This window comes from Ochotona curzoniae, unplaced genomic scaffold (genome assembly GCF_017591425.1).
Source record: "Ochotona curzoniae isolate NIBS_2020 unplaced genomic scaffold, NIBS_Ocur_1.0 scaffold_4505, whole genome shotgun sequence".
NCBI classification, from domain to species: domain Eukaryota; kingdom Metazoa; phylum Chordata; class Mammalia; order Lagomorpha; family Ochotonidae; genus Ochotona; species Ochotona curzoniae.
The window spans coordinates 38,710,127-38,728,530 of NW_024467118.1; the positions used below are offsets into that span (position 1 = coordinate 38,710,127).

Consider the following 18,404-nt stretch of genomic DNA (forward strand, 5'->3'; position numbering starts at 1 on the left):
TGCACTTGGCTTACAAAGCTTTGAAAACATCGCAGGGTGTAAAAAGGCATGAAGTGCATGTGTGTTTGTGTGTTGAGGGGGAGGCATGATGACGAGGCAATAAATTCCTTGCTCTGTAAGTTGTATCTCTTTAAAATTTAAGGCCATTAATGCAGGAGACAGATTCAACAACATTTATTAAAACGTACATTATTTCGAAATGCAAGTGATGTATAAAATCAAATGCGATGACGTAATTATTCGTGCAGTCTTACACAGTGGCTCTGTTTTGTTCAAGTACATTCAATTTATAACATGGGGAGTTTAAGGCATAACTTCACACATCTTTGTCCTTCAGAGAGATATGAAAAGAGAAAAAGGAGAGAAGAGGAGGAGGAGAGGGAAAAAAAGAGGGCGAGAGAAGGATGTGAGGAAGACTAGGAAGAAAGCAAGGAAAGAAAAAATATCTGGAGTCACAGTTTCACCATACCAAGCATGTGGGCATCATATATAGACTGTAACAGAGGCGGCCCAGGGCATTGCTTTTGGCTCCAGACAGCCTGATAGAGCCTGCCTGCTGGCATGTGTCCTTGGCTTCCTCTAAGCCCCCATTCCTCCTGGAGTTTTGGGCTCCAGGTCCCCGGGGTACCCAAGCCCGGATGCTGGGCACTCCGGTCCATCGGAGAGGCTACCACACGTTCCCGCGTGTGCGACCAGGGGCGCCGTGCACCAAAGACGTTAGCGGGAGGAGGGGTCTGGTCCGCCAGACACTTCTCTCCATCCCCACCTTCTTCAGCATCTGCAGCTGGAGAGTGAGAGGTCAGACGGAGACAGGGAGCCCCGGGCGAGATAGGGAAGCAGAGTGCAGGCGCACCCCGCGGGGAGGAGCGGTGTAGTCCCAGCACCTCTGTCGCCGGGGCCCTAGGCGTTAACAGACCCGACAGAGAGTCGCCTCCGGCTCCATAGAGTCCTCTTGGAAGCTGCCGCCCGCGAACTCTGCGCCGCAGGCTGGCCTCCCCGCGGGATCCTTCTTCTCTACCTGGCCCACCACGTACCTGGACACGGGCAGCCGGTCGCGCCGCCCAGGGGAAGCCCTCTCGGTGGGACCGGCCAGCTCCGGGTCGCGTCGCCTCCGCCTCCCGCGGGTGCGGCGCGCGCGGCTTCTGGCGCTCCGGCTGGCACCATGGAAGAATCCCTGGTAAACTCGCGAGCAGCCCGCGCCTGATTCTCCGGCATTTGGGGCTGAGCACCTTTGGGGTGAGATGCCAGCAGAGGAGCGATCCCGGTGGATCTGGGTTCCCTTCCCGCCACCCTTAGCCTGCCAACCCCTCCCTCCAGAAGAAAACCCTGGCAGAGAAAGGGAGGATCCGCGCGACGGGATGCCAAAGCCTCCGGGCTCATCCTAGCCCTGCTCTTCCAGCCGCGGCCCGGGTGTATTTATATAGCATCTGGAGGCCAAGTGGAATCGCCCACCCTTCTGCGGACGGCGCGCCCCCACCCTCTCCTCGCTCCCGGGTTCGGGCTCCGCACGTGGCAAGCACCAGCGACGTGTCAGCAGAAGAAAGGCAGCAGGCGGCGGGGCCGGTGCAAGCGCAGCGCTCCTCTGCCCGGCGCGCCGTCCTCCCAGGGTCCTCGCCCGCTTCCACATCCCGGCTGAGACTTGGGTGTCGCCGCTCTCCGCCCCCTGTGCGTGAAGCGGAGAATGGCAGTCCTGCCCCTCAGGTGCTCTGGATGGTGTCTCGGGGCTCGTTCCTTCCCCAGAAAAGAATGGTAACATGAACAGCTGAGCGTGAGAGCGTCACGGGAGGAAGCGGACCAGATTGATGGGCAGAGCGCTCACTCCGCCGAGTCTCTCATTCCAAACCCTGAGCGGGGCGGCGAGGGACGTCGCGGAGCCTCCGCTTCCCGGACGGATTCGGCTGACTTCGGTGGTCTCCTTTCCATCGGGCGCCCAGGGTCGCTGCGGGCAGAGGAGTTGGAAGTCGGCGAGTGAAGATCCAGGAGTTTGTGGACCCCCATCCAGACACGAGTTCCGCCGGGATCCGTGATCCCAGTGGCGATCTCCAGCACGTTGGCTCCGGAGGAAGTTGAATTTGAGTTCAGGTGGGTTATCCCGAGGGGAAAACATTCAGGAGCTGTGTTGGAGGAAGATCAGGAAAATGGTCTTCCAATGTCAAAAGCAAACACTTTCCTTCCTGATACTTTATGGAGACTAGCCGCCCCGTCTCTTCCAGTTCTCACCCCAACCTTCTCCCAAACCCAGTCAGTTCCCACTAAGAGGCGGGGGCAAATCGGAACACGAAAAAAAAAAAAGCACACGCATTTGAAACAAGCAAGCAAGCAAACAAAAGCAAGTAAACCTTCCCCCTGAACTATCTAGCATGCTATTGACTTTCTCGTAAGTTACCATGACTTTGGAAATGATCATATTTTCTCCATTGCTTTTTATTAATGGAGGTCAATAGGCTTAATGAGTTCCTCAGTCAAGTCATTTGTTTCTAAGCCAATAGATAAAGCCTTCGTCATAGTTTTCTGGGGAGAAAGTAACCGTGCGTTTATTCTGCAGATGGCCAACTCCCTCTGACTCCCACAGACTGGCTCTGGACACGCAAGAAAAGTTTGTAGCTTCCTGAGTCAGTTGCTGGTGCTGCGTGCTGGAGACTACAGGACTTTGGGATTGAGCACAAGAATCAAGCAGGGGGACGTCTTTCACTTTTCTTCTCTGCTGCAATTTGCAATGAAGAGGAAACAGAAGAGGTTCCTGCAGATGACTCTGTTATTCATGGTGGCTTTAATTTTCTTGCCAAATATTGGCCTCTGGTCTTTGTACAAGGAAAAACATCTGGTGAAGTCTGCAGAGCCTGGGGAACAGCAGGTAAGTAGCTCCCAGAGGAAAGATCTCCAAAGGACAGCAAGGCAAGGGACCCCCATGCAAGCAGGTGTGTGGGGTCATCGAGTTTCCTCCCCCTCCTCAAGTCTTTACAGAGTTGACATCAAAACGTCGTGCAGATTTGGGGATCTAAGTAAGTAGCTCTTTTAAGATCACAGGCAGTGCCATCCTGAACTGAAAGACTAGGAAAGAGAGAAAAAAGAGGTGGAGAAGTGGAGAAAAGACTCTTTCACAGTTGGTCTTAGGTTGATTGTGACTTGAGATGGATGAAAAGTATTTATGTGTGTGTGAGAGAGATGTGAATAAGTGTTGCTTCTAGTTCAGTTAACAGAATGTTTTTTGTTTATTTATTATTATTATTATTATTATTATTATTGCATTTCATCTGGTGTTTAAGTCCACATTAAAGCGAATTGGTCCAGCTAAATCACTGAAAATATGAAGTAGTTCTCAAAAACCAAGCTGTAGTTTTTTGTATTTTGGTTGCAATTTTTGCTTAGCAACGGTTTAACCTGTGCAAACTTAAAGTTCATTCTCCCTGTTGCTAAGGTGGTGTTGTGGGGTATACTGGCAGAACTGTTCAAATGACACAGTCAGTTCCACAGTCTAATGATAGTGGTGTGCTGCTGAGCGCTTTCCTTCCTGTTGGAAGCACCTTGCAGAGTGATATATTTTGCTTCTGTTTAGTAGGTAAAGTGTTAATATGTGTAAGGCTTTTGACTTAACATGGATCAAAATAGCTGTCTTTCTTGATGATCAGCTGTGCAAAAAATTCTTCTTAGAACATTGATGATAACTAGTGAATTCATATTTACCAATAAATGACTGGATGTTCTACATAAACTTTTACTAATGGTATGCCTCTTTCTTCATGACATGAATATTACACTTTTCCAGTTAGTCCTATGCATCACCTTGTACAAGCAATGTTAATATTCTTAATTTCAAGGGTCATCTCCCTTGTACACTACGTACTTTCTACATACAGGAGATAGCTAAGGAGTTCATTACTGGACAACAGCACTATGTATTCACAGCAATTGAATGTCTGTTCTTGAACTTGGTGAAGTTCATGATTGTTTTTACACAATGAATGGTCACTTGCAAAATATATGGAGTTAATCTGTTTTTTCATTATGCGAAGACATCATTAGCATTCTTTACATTTGAGAGAGAATTATGAATTTTTGGTGGCTTGGTATAGTGAAAAAGAATGTTGACATATTTTCAGTTAATTTTCTGTCTTTTCAATCTAACAGAAAATTAACTTAGGTTTAAAATATGTTGTCCTGTCAGTAGAAAAAGATGGGCAGTTTGCATGTGAAACATTGTAGTTCTAGTTAAACCGCTTATTTCACCAACCTGTTATAAATAGGATTTTATTAAAATTAGCAGCTAACACACTCTTCTGTAAAATTTATATTTCAATGTTGGTAAGTAAGAGAAGCAGCATTATTTTCAGTAAAATATTTGGTAATATGTTTAATATAAAGTATTAATTGATTATATTGATGACATATTTACAGTTTTCACATTGATCCTATTGGTTTGGAATTTTAATAAGAAAATTATTTACCCAGTTACATAAAAAATAAAATGCAGCGTTGCAATTCTTCTGACTTTTCATTCAAACCTCAAAATCCTTTCTTCATCTGGTACTGTACATGATCCTTAATGTTGGGTAACAGTGGTATAGGAGGTATAAAATGCCATATGTGGCAACAGAAGAAACTATTTCTTCAAGTTTTTGCACTGTTATTTAAATAATATATGTTACTGGCTATCATCTGACATTCAACTTTAGTAACCCCTAGGTGAAATTTTTGAAATCAAGAGATTAAGACGAGGTAGTGATAGTTTAGTCATTTAGTCATGTCCTTTATTTTTCTGTAAATTAAATAATGGCTTCAAAACTGATATTTTTCATACAGATTACAATATCAAATGAAAATTAATTTGAATGATTTGGAGCATATTGAATTACTTTATTTATTGTGAGAGGAAAACTTAAGCTTCTTATTGGTTTTCTCTATTATTAAGTAAAATTGCAAGAAAAATTAAGACAATTTTGAATCAGCTTAGTAAATAAATGAAGATTAGGTCATTTATATGTTTTGTCAAATAAAAAGTGATTCAAATGATGAATTAAACATACTTAGTATTGTGATGTGGTATGATGTTAATACAGTTCATGTAAACAAATCAATTAAATACAGGTTTTCAACTGAAGCATATAGTTTGTCTAGTGAACAACATGTTATTTAATTAAATAAGTTGTTTTAAAATTCACTTTGTCTAATTTCTAAGTGTGGTTAAAAGCATTTGTTACTTTTTTGAATCTTCAACTTGACAATGCTGAGATAAATCATAGTGTGATGACTGCAGTATCAACTGCAAATAGTACTGATAATATCCAGAAAAAGTCACATGCCTGTGATTCAAGTTCTACTTTACAGCTGCTGTGATCAAAATAGCCAGCATTTCTGTTTCTGAAAGTGTTTAGTGGTCACAAGGTAGAAAAAACTCTCTGGGTTCTAATTAATTTAATTATTAGAGTGAGTTACAAATAATTTAATTTATTGAAAGTCAAAACTATGGGATGACTAATACTTCAACAATAATCTTGTTTTTCATTTATCAGATCACACAATTAAGAGAACTTTTCCTACTACTCAGTATAAATTTCATTTATAATTCAACCTGAAATCATCAAAGAGGAAAAATAGAAACTGATGGATATTGTTCGGACTTTCAACAAATTTAGTATTTACTTCACATTCTTTTAAAAAGTACCATATTCCACATTAATTGCTTGTGTTTACTGTAGTGTATTTCAAATGTGACATTTTTGCTATTACAGGGAAATATTTAAATGTTTGCCCTATCTGTCATGCAAAAGCTAAAATGAGAAACAGATACCCCTAATTATTTATCTACTTTCATCTAATCAAATTACTCTTCTATTTTCTTCTGTTCCTCCATGAAACAAAATGGAATTTATGCAATAGTTTCCGTAAAAAGATACAGTTAAAGGCTTTTCTTGTTTTATTTTATTTTATTGACATTGAAAAATCAAAATTAAGTTTTTGAAATGAATATAAGCCTTTGACATTGTTAAGGTTTCATAAAGTTATTCATATGAAATTATGTTAATCAATGTATGTTACTTTCAGTTGGCTTAATTTTGTTGCAGTTTATTGCTTTAGAATGATCTAAGTATCATCTTTGTATTAATTAGAAGTGTAGAAACACATCCAAAAGAATCTACAGAAAATGAAGATGATAGCAATAAATGATTGCTGTTTCGTTTTGGTTAAGAATTCTTAATTTCACATGTCAATTTTACATTTGAATTACTGTTTTTTGCTGGTTTTGGCAGTGTTAGACTCTTACCTCAATTACACAACTACTTCGAAAGTTTATGGAGTATGAAATTAAGAGTTAATTTGAATTTTTCTTGAAATTTTTCAAAATACCCTTGTGTCGAGCTCTTATTTCAGCTGCACTTGAGGCTGTTACATAGACCAATATAAAGTTTTAGGACAACACTGCTGCATCCAATAGTATATTTATTTCCAAATAATTTATTAAGTACTGGCATAAAAAATAATCCTCAGAACTTTTTCTAAATGCACAAGTTATACCATTTTTAAAAGTAACTGTTACAGTCACTGTCAAAGTAACTAAATTGTAAGTCATGAGTTGCAGAAATAAAATATTCAGGATACGAAAAAAATCTTAGCAGTTTCTATCTACAAATCATGGTCAAAAATTAAAAATTTTGACTTATCTTCTCTTGGACTTGCTCAGAATGACTTCAGAAGATTTGTTTGACTTGGAGAATTTAAACATATAACAAAAGCAAACTTAAATCACCAGAAATTCTAAGTCCCTTTGAAGTGTCGCACTTTCTGCTTTCCTTGAATTTCAATGTGTGGAATAGAGCTATATTTCCTTGTCAGGTTATGAGATGCTTGAAGTCCTGAGAGATCATACCTTTTATATGGAAAGTACTGTGAGGTAATGTTTTATTGCTAGATCCACATGTAAACTCTGCTTGACAGACGCATGGCTTAACTCTCATTTAAAAAGAAATCCAACTTTGAAAGATTTCTCAGCATCATTGCTTAAATATTCTAGCATTAATCAGCTCCACACTTAAGAGAGTCCTTCTTTTGACCAAGAACATCTTTTTCCCCAGTAGCATTTTAAACTTGCTTTATATTATCAAGCTGTCAGGTAATTGGCTCTCATTGTATAGAAACCCTCTTTTTTTCTTCTTCCTTTCTTTCTCCTCCCTCACCTCTCTCTCTCTCTCTCTCTCCCCCTCCCTTTCTCTTTTCTCTCTCTCTCTCTTTCCATGCTGTTCACTAAAGCTGCAAAGTGTTTGTTCTTTTTCTCTATAAAACACCTTAGATATTCCAAGAATGAAAGATGGGAGACAAAAATTAAGACTTTACTCTTCAACATTTAACACGTTAGATGTGAAATCATGGTTCATGTTGAGCCTAACAGTTCTTTATTAGCAAAGATGTAGCTTTCACGTTAAGGTTTATAAGCCCTTTTCCGAATTTGTGGAGAATTCATTCAGAATCACTACAGGATGGCGTAACACAGACCACTGAAACAAGTGTCTTAATTATTTTTTGTGCCCTAGTAGATTGCTGCATGATTAGTTCATCACGTTGCCCCATGGGGGACAGGGTGTGAAACAATCGTCTGTTCACAATCTGGTAAAAAATAAAAAAAGGTGGACGACAGTTTGCTTCTCTCTTCCTTCTGTTCATTTCCGATTTGGGCAGGCTGTGCTGAATCAATTAGTCTATAATTTCTTTCTATAAAAGAAATCAAATCAAGACTCAATATATATTAAAAGTGTGAGAAAGACTGGGCAGTTTAAGTAATGTAGAGAAGAGAGTTGAGTAGCCTAAAAAAAATTCCGAAATATTTATAAGAAGCCTGTAGCCATGTACACTTTTTCTGAAGTTTTTTAAATAGAGAAAAACTAGCTTACATACAATCAAGAATAACCTTAACAGAGGGACAGGAATTAAAACCAGGTGCAGAATTATGCAACGTAAGTGCCATATGGAATCAGATGTGGATACTTTTTATGTTACAGTCATTCCCATTTCTTTCTTGTTTGGCTTATTTAAGGTAAAGAGTTTGTGTAGTGGACACTTCAGAATCCTAATCCTGGTATGAGCCAGTTGCTCTCTTCCCTTCCCTTCATACTTGCAATTATGCCTGTAAAAGTACTCTTATGAAGTAGAAAGTGAAAATGTAAACAAGAGTTGGGAGGTTGTGAAGATGACAATAAAAGCATAAACTATGATAAACCAGACACGTGCATCTCTCACAAACTTCAGCTGTCACACCATAAAGCTCAAAATTCCTCAATTATCTCAAATGTGATGGTAATACCTGGATGGAAGGCCAATGAAAAACAAATCAATATCATGTTTGCCACTAAGACTATATATTTAGATGCACACAATATGTACAGATGAGATAGATAGATAGATAGATAGATAGATAGATAGATAGATAGATAGATAGATGATAGAGATATAAGTGTAAATACAGACACAGATTTGAACTTATTTAAAATTGAAAAGTACAGGGCACAGCCTGATAGCCTAATGGCTAAAGTCCTCATCTTGTATGTGCTGGGATCCCATGTGGGTACCAGTTCTAATCTTGGTTGCCCCACTTACTATCTAGCTCCCTGCTTGTAGCCTGGGAAATCAGTTGAGGATGGCCAAAGTTTTGCAATCTTGCACCAGCGTGGGAGGCCTGGAAGAAGCTCCTTGCTCCTGGCCTCGGATTGACTCAGCTCCAGCCCTTGTTGCCACATGGAGAGTGAGTCATCAGATGGAAGATCTTCCTCTGTCTCTTCTCACCATATATCTGACTTCTAATAAAAATAAATCAATCTTTAAAAAAATGGAAAAGGACAAGCTATCTCAAGGTATTCAATATCTTATTACAAACACCACTCTTCACTGATAGTACTATTACTACTAAATTCAATAAGGTGGCATCCGAAATAATTCAAAATGGACATATTAGCACACAAAATAAGCAAGGTAAACCAAACAAGGTTTATTCTAACTTGCCATTGATTGATGGATGGATTTTTTTGAAAGGCCGGATAGCCAGACAATAGAGTTTCTAGTCTTCTGTTTCATTTCTCAAATATCTGCCACACAGGAGCTGTTCTAGGTCAAAATAAAAATCAGTAACTGTTCCCCCTCCCAAGTAGATGATATGGACCAAACCACTTGATCCATCACTTGCTGCCTCCCATGATACACATTAGCAGATGTTATAATCTGAATGCAGCTGGAATAAAATCCCAGAAACTTGTTTATGAAAAGAGGGTGTTTTAATCAATGCATCAAAAACGCCACCTTCTCACATTTTTTTTGGTTAAGTGTTTAGCTGAAATAAAATATGGGCTGGATTAGCAATTCTCTCAAATTCAATTTATTCATTTCTTTCTGGTAACATTCGTGCATATATGTTTACCCACACACATAATCTTATTTATGAAAGAAAATTTGAATCTGCAGATTGTTTCATTTTGTACAACATCTTAAAGTCCTCGAAACTTCTTTGTTTTGCCATTTTTTTGCATTCACAATAGAGTGTTACTCAAATTTGAAGTGCTATGTAAAAGTTATAAACTTAACTCTGGACAAGTATTGAGAAAGAGATTAAGAAAACATCTCTTTCTAGAAGCATTTACATCTACTTAGTAAGTGTGAGAATCGAAATAAAGATCTAGCTTATTAAAGTCACACAGGTTACTAATAGGACAATTCATATATTTGACACAATGTGATTGCCATACAGTAAGGTGGTAGCTAACAATTATGTATCTTCGAGTAGTGTTGTCTCAATTGCAACCGAGAAGATGAATTTTAAATTATTTCAAGTACCCACTATTCTTGGAATGTTACTTCTAAACTTGAAGTCTAGCAAACCAGAAATAATTATTGCAATAATTTAGAACAATTTAAGAATAATAAAAGAGCAAAAATTGTCAGAAGTGCCATCTAAGTTTGAGTGAAATGGGCTTTCCATCTTCCTTATTTTTGACAAGTTTCCCCAGCAGGACATGCTGGTTGAGCCTAATTTGAAGAGAAATATCAGTATTTCCATACTGCCTTGTTCTTGTTCACTCTTTCTTTGTAAACTACATTAATTTAATTTTATGACACAGTTTCATAGGCTCTGGAATTTCCCAAGCTTTCCCCAAACCTCCCCCCACACACTGAATTCCTCCACATTGTTACAGTAGTACAGATCATAACCAGTCATGATTCCTTCACTCTTATTAGGTCAGGGTATAGGTTTTGTACTCAAACTACCTAGCTTCAAATTCAAACTCTAGTACTCAGACCTATCTCTCGTTTAATAACTCAGACACCTTCCCTACCCCAAGTTTCTTGCAAAGAGAATGGGGTGTGAATATCTTTAATTTAGCTTTATGGTGAGAATTAAATATTTGAAATCTGGAGCAGATTATAAACAAACAAACAGAAAACTTAAGAGATAAATACTATTGTCTACCTAATGAAAGCATTTCTAAACAATCATTTCCTTTATAATCTAATTACTGTTTGTTTAATAAAGATTTGCAGGTGATTTTATTTAAGGAATATTGCCAAGATAGCTCTGCAAAACAAAACACTTAGTATGTTGGATTTAAAAGAATTATCAAGTAGGAACTTGAAAATATTTTTTAAACTCATTTTTTAAGACTTCAAAATTGGCTATTGATTTTAGTTTAGTTTGCATATGATTGTTCTTTGCAAAAAGAAAAATCATTTGTGATATTATATTGAAAGTTGTTTAAAAAACTGAAGCTTTTAATATAACAGAAAAAAGAGTAAAATTTTTTCTTTTAATGATTACCTTCATTTCATATAAACAACTAGTCTTGCCTTCTGTTTAAACATTTATTTCTCCCCATTAGATCCAAGAGAGATAGTGAGAACCACCTTTGCTGGTGGTGTTGCTTAAATCTTAATTATGAAAGGAATTGAATTATTCTGAAGATGAAAAATTATTAAGTAGAATAGAAACTTTTTTTTTAAGATTTACTGGGCCCGGCGCGGTGGCGCAAGTGGTTAAGTCCTCGCCTTGCACGCCCGGGATCCCATATGGGCGCCGGTTCTAATCCCGGCAGCCCCGCTTCCCTTCCAGCTCCCTGCCTGTGGCCTGGGAAAGCAGTTGAGGACGGCCCAAGGCTTTGGGACCCTGCACCCGCGTGGGAGACCCGGAAGAGGCTCCTGGCTTCGGATCGGCATAGTATCGGCCCGTTGCGGCTCACTTGGGGAGTGAATCATCGGATGGAAGATCTTCCTCTCTGTCTCTCCTCTCTGTATATCCGCCTTTCCAATATAAAATAATAAAAATAAATCTTTAAAAAAAAAAAAAAAAATAAAAAAAAAAAAAAAAAAAAAAAAAAAAAAAAAAAAAAAGATTTACTTATTTTTATTGCAAAGTCTGATACACAGAGAGGAGAGACAGAGAGGAAGATCTGTCAGATGATTTATTCCCCAAGTAACTGCAATGGCCAGTGCTGTGCCAATCCAAAGCCAGGAGCCAGAAACCTCTTTCCCGGTTTCCTATGCAGGTGCAGAGTCCCAAGGCTTTGGGCTATCCTCAACTGCTTTCCCAGGCCACAAGCAGTGAGCTGGATGGAAAGCAGGGATGCCGGGATTAAAACAGGCACTCATATGAGATCCTAGCACATTCAAGGCAAAGATTTTAGCCACTAGACCACCATGCTGGTGGACCACCAAAACTTTCAAAATTGTTACAATTCTTTGTAGAATTACTCTTCTGTTTAGTAGAGTTGGAGCAAGAAAGCATATTGCATTGTTGCCATTCTTAATTTTCTATATGGTGAAGCAGGGAGATCAAGCAGAAGTTATGAAATAATCAATCAACATACTAAGTAAGTTTCCTTTGTGCTTTTGTAAGAGAAGGACAATGATAGAATCTCTGAACTACACAGGCTTTTATTACTGTAGGATAATAGTAAATTGCATAATACTAAAAAAATAAAATGAAGATTAGGCCAATTTCTATATACCTCCACTCTCAGCTAAGTGCAAAGAAGAAAAACAAGATTTGCATCTTTGTACTTTGGAGTCATTGATTCATAATTAGTAGTGTTAGTCATACAGTTTATGGCAATTAAAGATTTTAAAAGATTAGTAGATCTTTCAGTTTTTTGCTGGTACTTCCTGGATTGTATCACCCACTGTTTTAGAAGCTTGAACAAAATAGTGAAAGTCTGAATGATGAAACAAAATAGAGTGAAAAAGTTTGGACACTTCAAGTTCATAGGTTTGCTACACTTCTTACAATGACATATGATCTTAAAAAATTCATTTAATTTCTTCAACATTGTTTTATAAGGATTTTTATTTACTTTTATTGGAAAGATCAATTTACAGAAAGTAGAAGAGAAAAAGAAAAAATCTTCCATCTGCTGGTTCACTCCCCAGTTGGCCACAAGGGTTGGAGCTGAGCCAATCCAAAACCAGGAGCCAAGAGTCAGTTCCAGGTCTCCCACAAGGGTTCAGGATCCCAAGGCTTTGGCCCATTGTTTACTGCTTTTCCAGGGAGCTGGAAGGGAAGTGGAGTAGCCAGTTATGAACCAGGGCCCATTTGGGATCCCAGTATGTGCAAGGCAGAGCCTTTAGTCACAAGACTACTATACTGGGCCCAGTTTAATTTCTTTTCACATCAGTTTCTTATGTGTAAATGAAAAGTTTACCTCATAAAAGAAGATCTGTGAGAAGTGATGTAATTTATATATGTAAATTAGCTAACACATAGGAATAATTAAGAAAACTTAAATGATGGTTTATACATTTTTGTGACTTTTTAACACATAGCAGTCTGATAATCTGAGATTATCAGATCCATTCATGGTAATATGTAAGATTAAATTTTGTACAAATCTAATAGATACAATAAAACATATACATTATACCACTATCTGTTTGTTTATTGTTGATAAAATATTTATTGGATATGTGATCTGTATTGCTATCGTGCTAAATGTTGAAGGAAATAAGTGATGAAAGTGTAAATCTGTTTTCAATCAGCTTACCAAAGAGAAATATACACCCCTTAAATATAGGATTGAGTTAAATTGTTTTATAAGAAATAACATGCTCAAATTATTTGGAGTTTAGAAGAAATAGAAAAGCATGTTGTTTTTTTGCAGTATTTATGTGCTCCTGGTCTAAATCTTCTCAGCAATTTTGTGTGGTAGTTCTATATAAATGAATTCATAGCTAAGGAAGACACAGGTACAAAATGTGAGTCTATGCACTCTAGATTTGCAGAAAGAAACCATGATTAACAGCATCAAAAGCACATAGCTTAAAGCAAGTCAAGATTTGACTATTATTCCTGGTACTTGGTTGATTTTAGTTACAAGCAGTTCAGAGATTGCACACAATTGTAAACTACGGTCAGGCTATATGTGCAACTAAGATAGCTTACATTTTTGAGACAGAAAAAATTGGGAGCTTGGCATTCATATATCTGGTGGAATTTGAATACGTATTTGAAGACAGAGAAGCCCTTAGAGAAAGAGGTGCTGTCCTCAGTAGAATGGGAATAGTTAAGTGCAATAAAGTTGAGGAAGGGAAGCAAAAAAGGTTATCATGATCTAAAAGGTGGACTTAGAGAACAGGTTTTTTAACAGCTTCAGTGTTCTTCGCAGACAATTCTATTTTTTTTCCTGTGCGATTTTCATATTAATTTGGAGATATAACTAAGATTTTATGAAACATTTTGTAAAGTGGGAAATAATCTAGCTTTATTATTAATGTGTTCAGTAAATAGATGATAGGTAGGAGATTGAATGTTTATTATCGTTATGGAATCTTAGGGTGCAGATTGAAGATATAATTCCAAACAGAAATGTTATGGAATCACACAGCCTGCTTGTCAGCAAGTGAACATGTACCTGTCAGAATGAATGCAGTCAATGACCACATACAGGGAGTGCAAAGTGAAGGAAAAAAAACAAACAAGAGTGTACTTAATTATAAGTGCTGTTAGATTGGCTGATGGTAGTACTGATAAAAAGGATGTGGAGACAGGAATATTCACTTGTCAACAGCCTTCAGGTAGTATATTACTAAAACCAGCAAAATGATTACAATGAAAATATTAATATGCTGATTTGTTTTTGAAGTGACATTTATTGAGCTCTTAACATGTGCTAATCACAATATTAAATGGCTGTTACATTTCTGCAATGAATTCATACTTTGTATAATATTAGCATGATATGTTTACAAATGTGGAGAGACTTAAAAATCCTGTTTAGATCATATAGTGGTAATTCTACAACTGTCCTGAGTTGAGACTAAGTAAAGTTCATCATCTAGTGGAAACATAATGGAACTGTCCTAGAGTGTTGTTACAAAAATATTATGCAGCAACTCAAAAATGAACAGCGATGTACATCATTATTACTTGGACAGTAGAAACAGACTGCTCTTTCTCCATTCCAATTTTATTAATTAACCAGCTTTGCATTCTGGGGAAAATCATATTATCTTTTACTTGGATTTGCCATATCAATAGCAAGTCTAATTGTTTTAAGGGTCAAACAAATCAATGCACATAATTACCTGGAAAACTGGATTGTTACAGAGTAAGCAATGTAAAATATTAAAATATTATAATTATAGGATATTGAAATTAAAAAGAGATAAAAATCAATGCTTTCAGATGTTTTTTAAGGCCTCTCAAGTATACAGTTCCTTCTTTGGACACATTTTGGAATTTTAAAAAAGGATCTTATAGTGTTTTGAAGTAGCATTGACTTGCTTTTCTTCTCACTGTTTTATTCTTGAATATTCCATGTTGCACTACAGTGTGGAGCTAAGATTCAAAGTTTGTGTATCTTGAACTCAGGGCTCATACAGTCTTACCTGTCAGAGCAAATAAGACGTCAGTAGAGAAATTAGTCTTCCCTGATAAGCAATCAGCAGCCAATGGTTGTGTGATGAGCTTTCCTCATCTGTCCTCTCTTCATGGTATTAATTTATGAACATAAATTCTCTTGGGGGGGAGCACCTTTTCTTAATGACATAATTAAAATAGTCTAAGCTTTCAAAGATGATTATCTGAAAATTGCCTTAGGAGCAAATATTTACTGCTTTCCAGAAGCTGAGTTTTAACACTGTTGTTTGGGTTGCTTTCAGCAGTAAAGTAGGACAAAAGAAATGAACAATGATGCTACTATAAACCACATTTGAATACGTTGATGACAAAGTGCCATCTCACTCACTAGAGAGAAAAAGGATTGAGAAGGTACATAAAATTAGGTTGTGAGAGAAAATAATTTTTTTTAAATTATTCTAGTTGGGTAAATCTTTTGTCATTTTAGATAAACTAACAAAATATTATCAAATTAATACTTATGCATGACATTGTTCCTCCTCTGTCTGTAGAAACCTTTGTTTCACAAGAGAAAATAAATTATGTTTTTCAAAGATTATGAGCCTTCCAATAAAATGATCATGGGTTCTGATGCATGAAATACAGAAAAAATATACACCTGGGAATCCATGGGATGATGTTCACCAAAGTGTAGAAATGCATTCTACCTTTGCTTATATCCACAATGCCATGATACACTTAGCAGAAAGTTAAACTTGTAACTGTTACTAAAGGTCTGTAGTACTGTGACAATACGGAAGAAAATGGTGGCAGGGAAACTAGAGATGGCGGATGAGGAGCACAAGGGATGAGTACCTATACTGCAAACTGTATCATGGATTATAATAATAATAATAAATGCATCTATACCACATTAGGCCTTTTTCTTCCTCCTCCTTGCAAAGGGCTGTCTCATCTATTTTCCTTCAATAATTTCCTGAAAAGAAATTTCACCCAGAAATTAATTTGATCAATTACTGAGTTGAGAAATGGATAATAATCTTTAAACATTTCTAAACCTTGAATGTGTTGCATCATAAAAAATGTCCCGTGGGACCTCACTACACAGCCAACTGCTGGTTATATTGTGAGGTGAAAGATATATTATAGTTCCAGACTATTAATCTGTTGCTGTTCTTGGTTATTGGCTGTTTTATTTCGAATACTGGAAGTTGTCATTTTATTCCAAACTCTGCAGTCATAAGGGGTATACTGCTTACTTACTGTGCTACCTCAATAGAAACAGTCCTTTATAAGCTAACACTGGAAACTAGCACCATGAAACATAGACTACCAGAAAAAAGTTATTCTGCACTTTCTTTTTCAGTTTTTTTGTGATTTTCCAAAGCCACTTTTCCTAATCTCTTTTTCCCTCTCCTGTATCTCCAACACCAAAACCTCCCATCTTATTCAACAGATAGCCTTGACTTAGGTCACTGAAATTAAAGAATTGTTGTATTGAAGGAACCAAGACTTCATGACATTTATTTTGGAATAAACAGCAGCATTTCTTGTTTTTCTAGTTCTTTCTTGCCTCCAATTACTAAGAGAAGAAAATTCCTGTGACTGGAGGATAAAGATGGCCTCTATCCAGAGTACGACTTACAACTTCAGGAATATTTTCTAATTTCTAATGTCATTTTCTCTCTGATCCAACCTGTGCATCATAGTTGCATCACAATTAAACTTTATCACATTGTTGCCATGAAGCACAATACCAGAAGTAAAGCAAAGCAAAATTTTGAGCCCTGCACTCCCTGCTCTTAATAAGAACTGGTGCATCAAATTCCTCACTTTACACTTCTTACCTCAGGCTGAATAATATTCCTCCTGACATGCACTGACTTCTTTCATCAGAAACATTAGCAATCAGTTGTGTTAATGAGAGAGTTTACTAACCATTCTATCCTACTTGAAACTATCAGAAGAAGTGATGAAATGGGATACTGGCGAAACTTTACGAGAGAATTTGAAAAAAAAAAAAGAAGAAGAGGCAGCTTGGTAATACAGGAAAGGAAGTTGAATAAGAAAATACTCATTACTGGTCATTTTGGCCCATGTAGAAACTCTGCGTTTCTTTACACTGTCCTTTTTATCTGTCACCCACACATCTATACATTTACTTGAGTCTTTTACAGACTTTTAAAAAATGTTATGCTGCCTACATTTCTGTGTAACTACTTGTCTTTTAAGCCTGTTCTCTTCCTAAAACATCTCTTCCAGTCCTTCATGCTTTCAATTATCAAATTAAAGTCTATGATTCCAAAAATTATTCCCCTCATTTTTAATCAAATATTTATTTATTTATTTGAAAGAGCTATATAGAAACAGGAAGAGACAGAGAAATTTTTCATCCACTGGTTCACTCCCTAGAAGTCTGCAATATCTAGAGCTGAGCCAGGCTGCAGCCAGGAGCTAGGAGCTTCATGCAGATCTCCCATCTATGTGGTTGAGACCAAAGTATTTGAGTCATCCTCTGATGCTTTTCCTAGGCCATTGATTGGAGGTGGAGCAGCCAGAACTTGAACCAGTACCCATACAGGATTCTGGCATTACAGGTAATGACAATACACACAATGCCGTAATGCTGCTCTCCCCACTCAACCTTTCTAACCCAAACTTCTCTCACAAGAATATGAATCATGCACATACCTGAAATCCAGAAACAAAGATTTTAAATTATCGATGTCTGAACTTAAATAATCTTTCCCTTCCACTCTCTTTCATGTCTCTTCTCTAAATGAAGTGCCCTGTCATCTATTCAAGTGTTCAAGGCTGAAAGTGGGTCACTATAATTGGTCCCTTCACTAAATCACTCTCAGGGTCAATTGATTGCTAACTACAAGCAGTTCTGCTAAAGACCCTCTTAATCCATTCATATGTCTCTACTCTCTTTGCCAACTCCCTAGCTGGGATCAGCTGAAACACTTTCCTTGTCTTCTTGGGGAGACTTCCCTGCCTCCAGCCGGGCCATCAAGTCCACATTCCCAAAAACCAGGGTTGCTTCACCCAAGTTCTTAAATAGACTATTGCTCTCTGCCATCTGTTTATCAGACTCACATGTTTAATGTGCAGATTCACTAATACCTAGCTAAGCTTCCTAATTCAAGGTCATGGCCAATTTCCTACTACTGCACTGTTCAGAATCCCTAAGATTCTACCACACTGAGCTTTTAGTTTTCTGAGGATATCATCTGCTTTTTTTTTTTCTCCGCCTGCATGATTTTGATTTTAAGTCTTGCCTGAATAATTTCTGCTTTCTCTCAGCTTGTCCTAGGAAGTTTCATTACATTCTGTCAGGCTGGTATTAAATCTTTCCAGAGTATTGTGTGAATTCTCCTTGAACTTCTCTTATATGTGTACTTATCAATCTGTATACTTTTGTATACTAACCAAGTGTCTACAAAATGTATTCTTCATTTATCAGATCTTTTTTTTTTTTTTTAACTTAGCAGTGAGTTGAATGGTGACTACAAATAAGAAATGATCCTATAATATCCTTTGGGCCTGTTAATTTGAACTTATTTATACGAAAGTATTTGAT

At 37.6% G+C, this 18,404-nt stretch overlaps 1 protein-coding gene across 1 annotated transcript in view; it reads left to right on the forward strand.

Moving 5' to 3' along the window:
• The first annotated feature begins 2,545 nt into the window (after window positions 1–2,545).
• The window catches only part of GALNTL6 (polypeptide N-acetylgalactosaminyltransferase like 6), a 726,107-nt gene continuing 710,248 nt past the window's right edge, over window positions 2,546–18,404 (forward strand). The window contains exon 1 of the mRNA XM_040965775.1: window positions 2,546–2,854. Coding sequence (XP_040821709.1) covers window positions 2,717–2,854 — 138 coding nt within the window. The 5' untranslated portion in view covers window positions 2,546–2,716. The remainder of the gene's footprint in view (window positions 2,855–18,404) is intronic.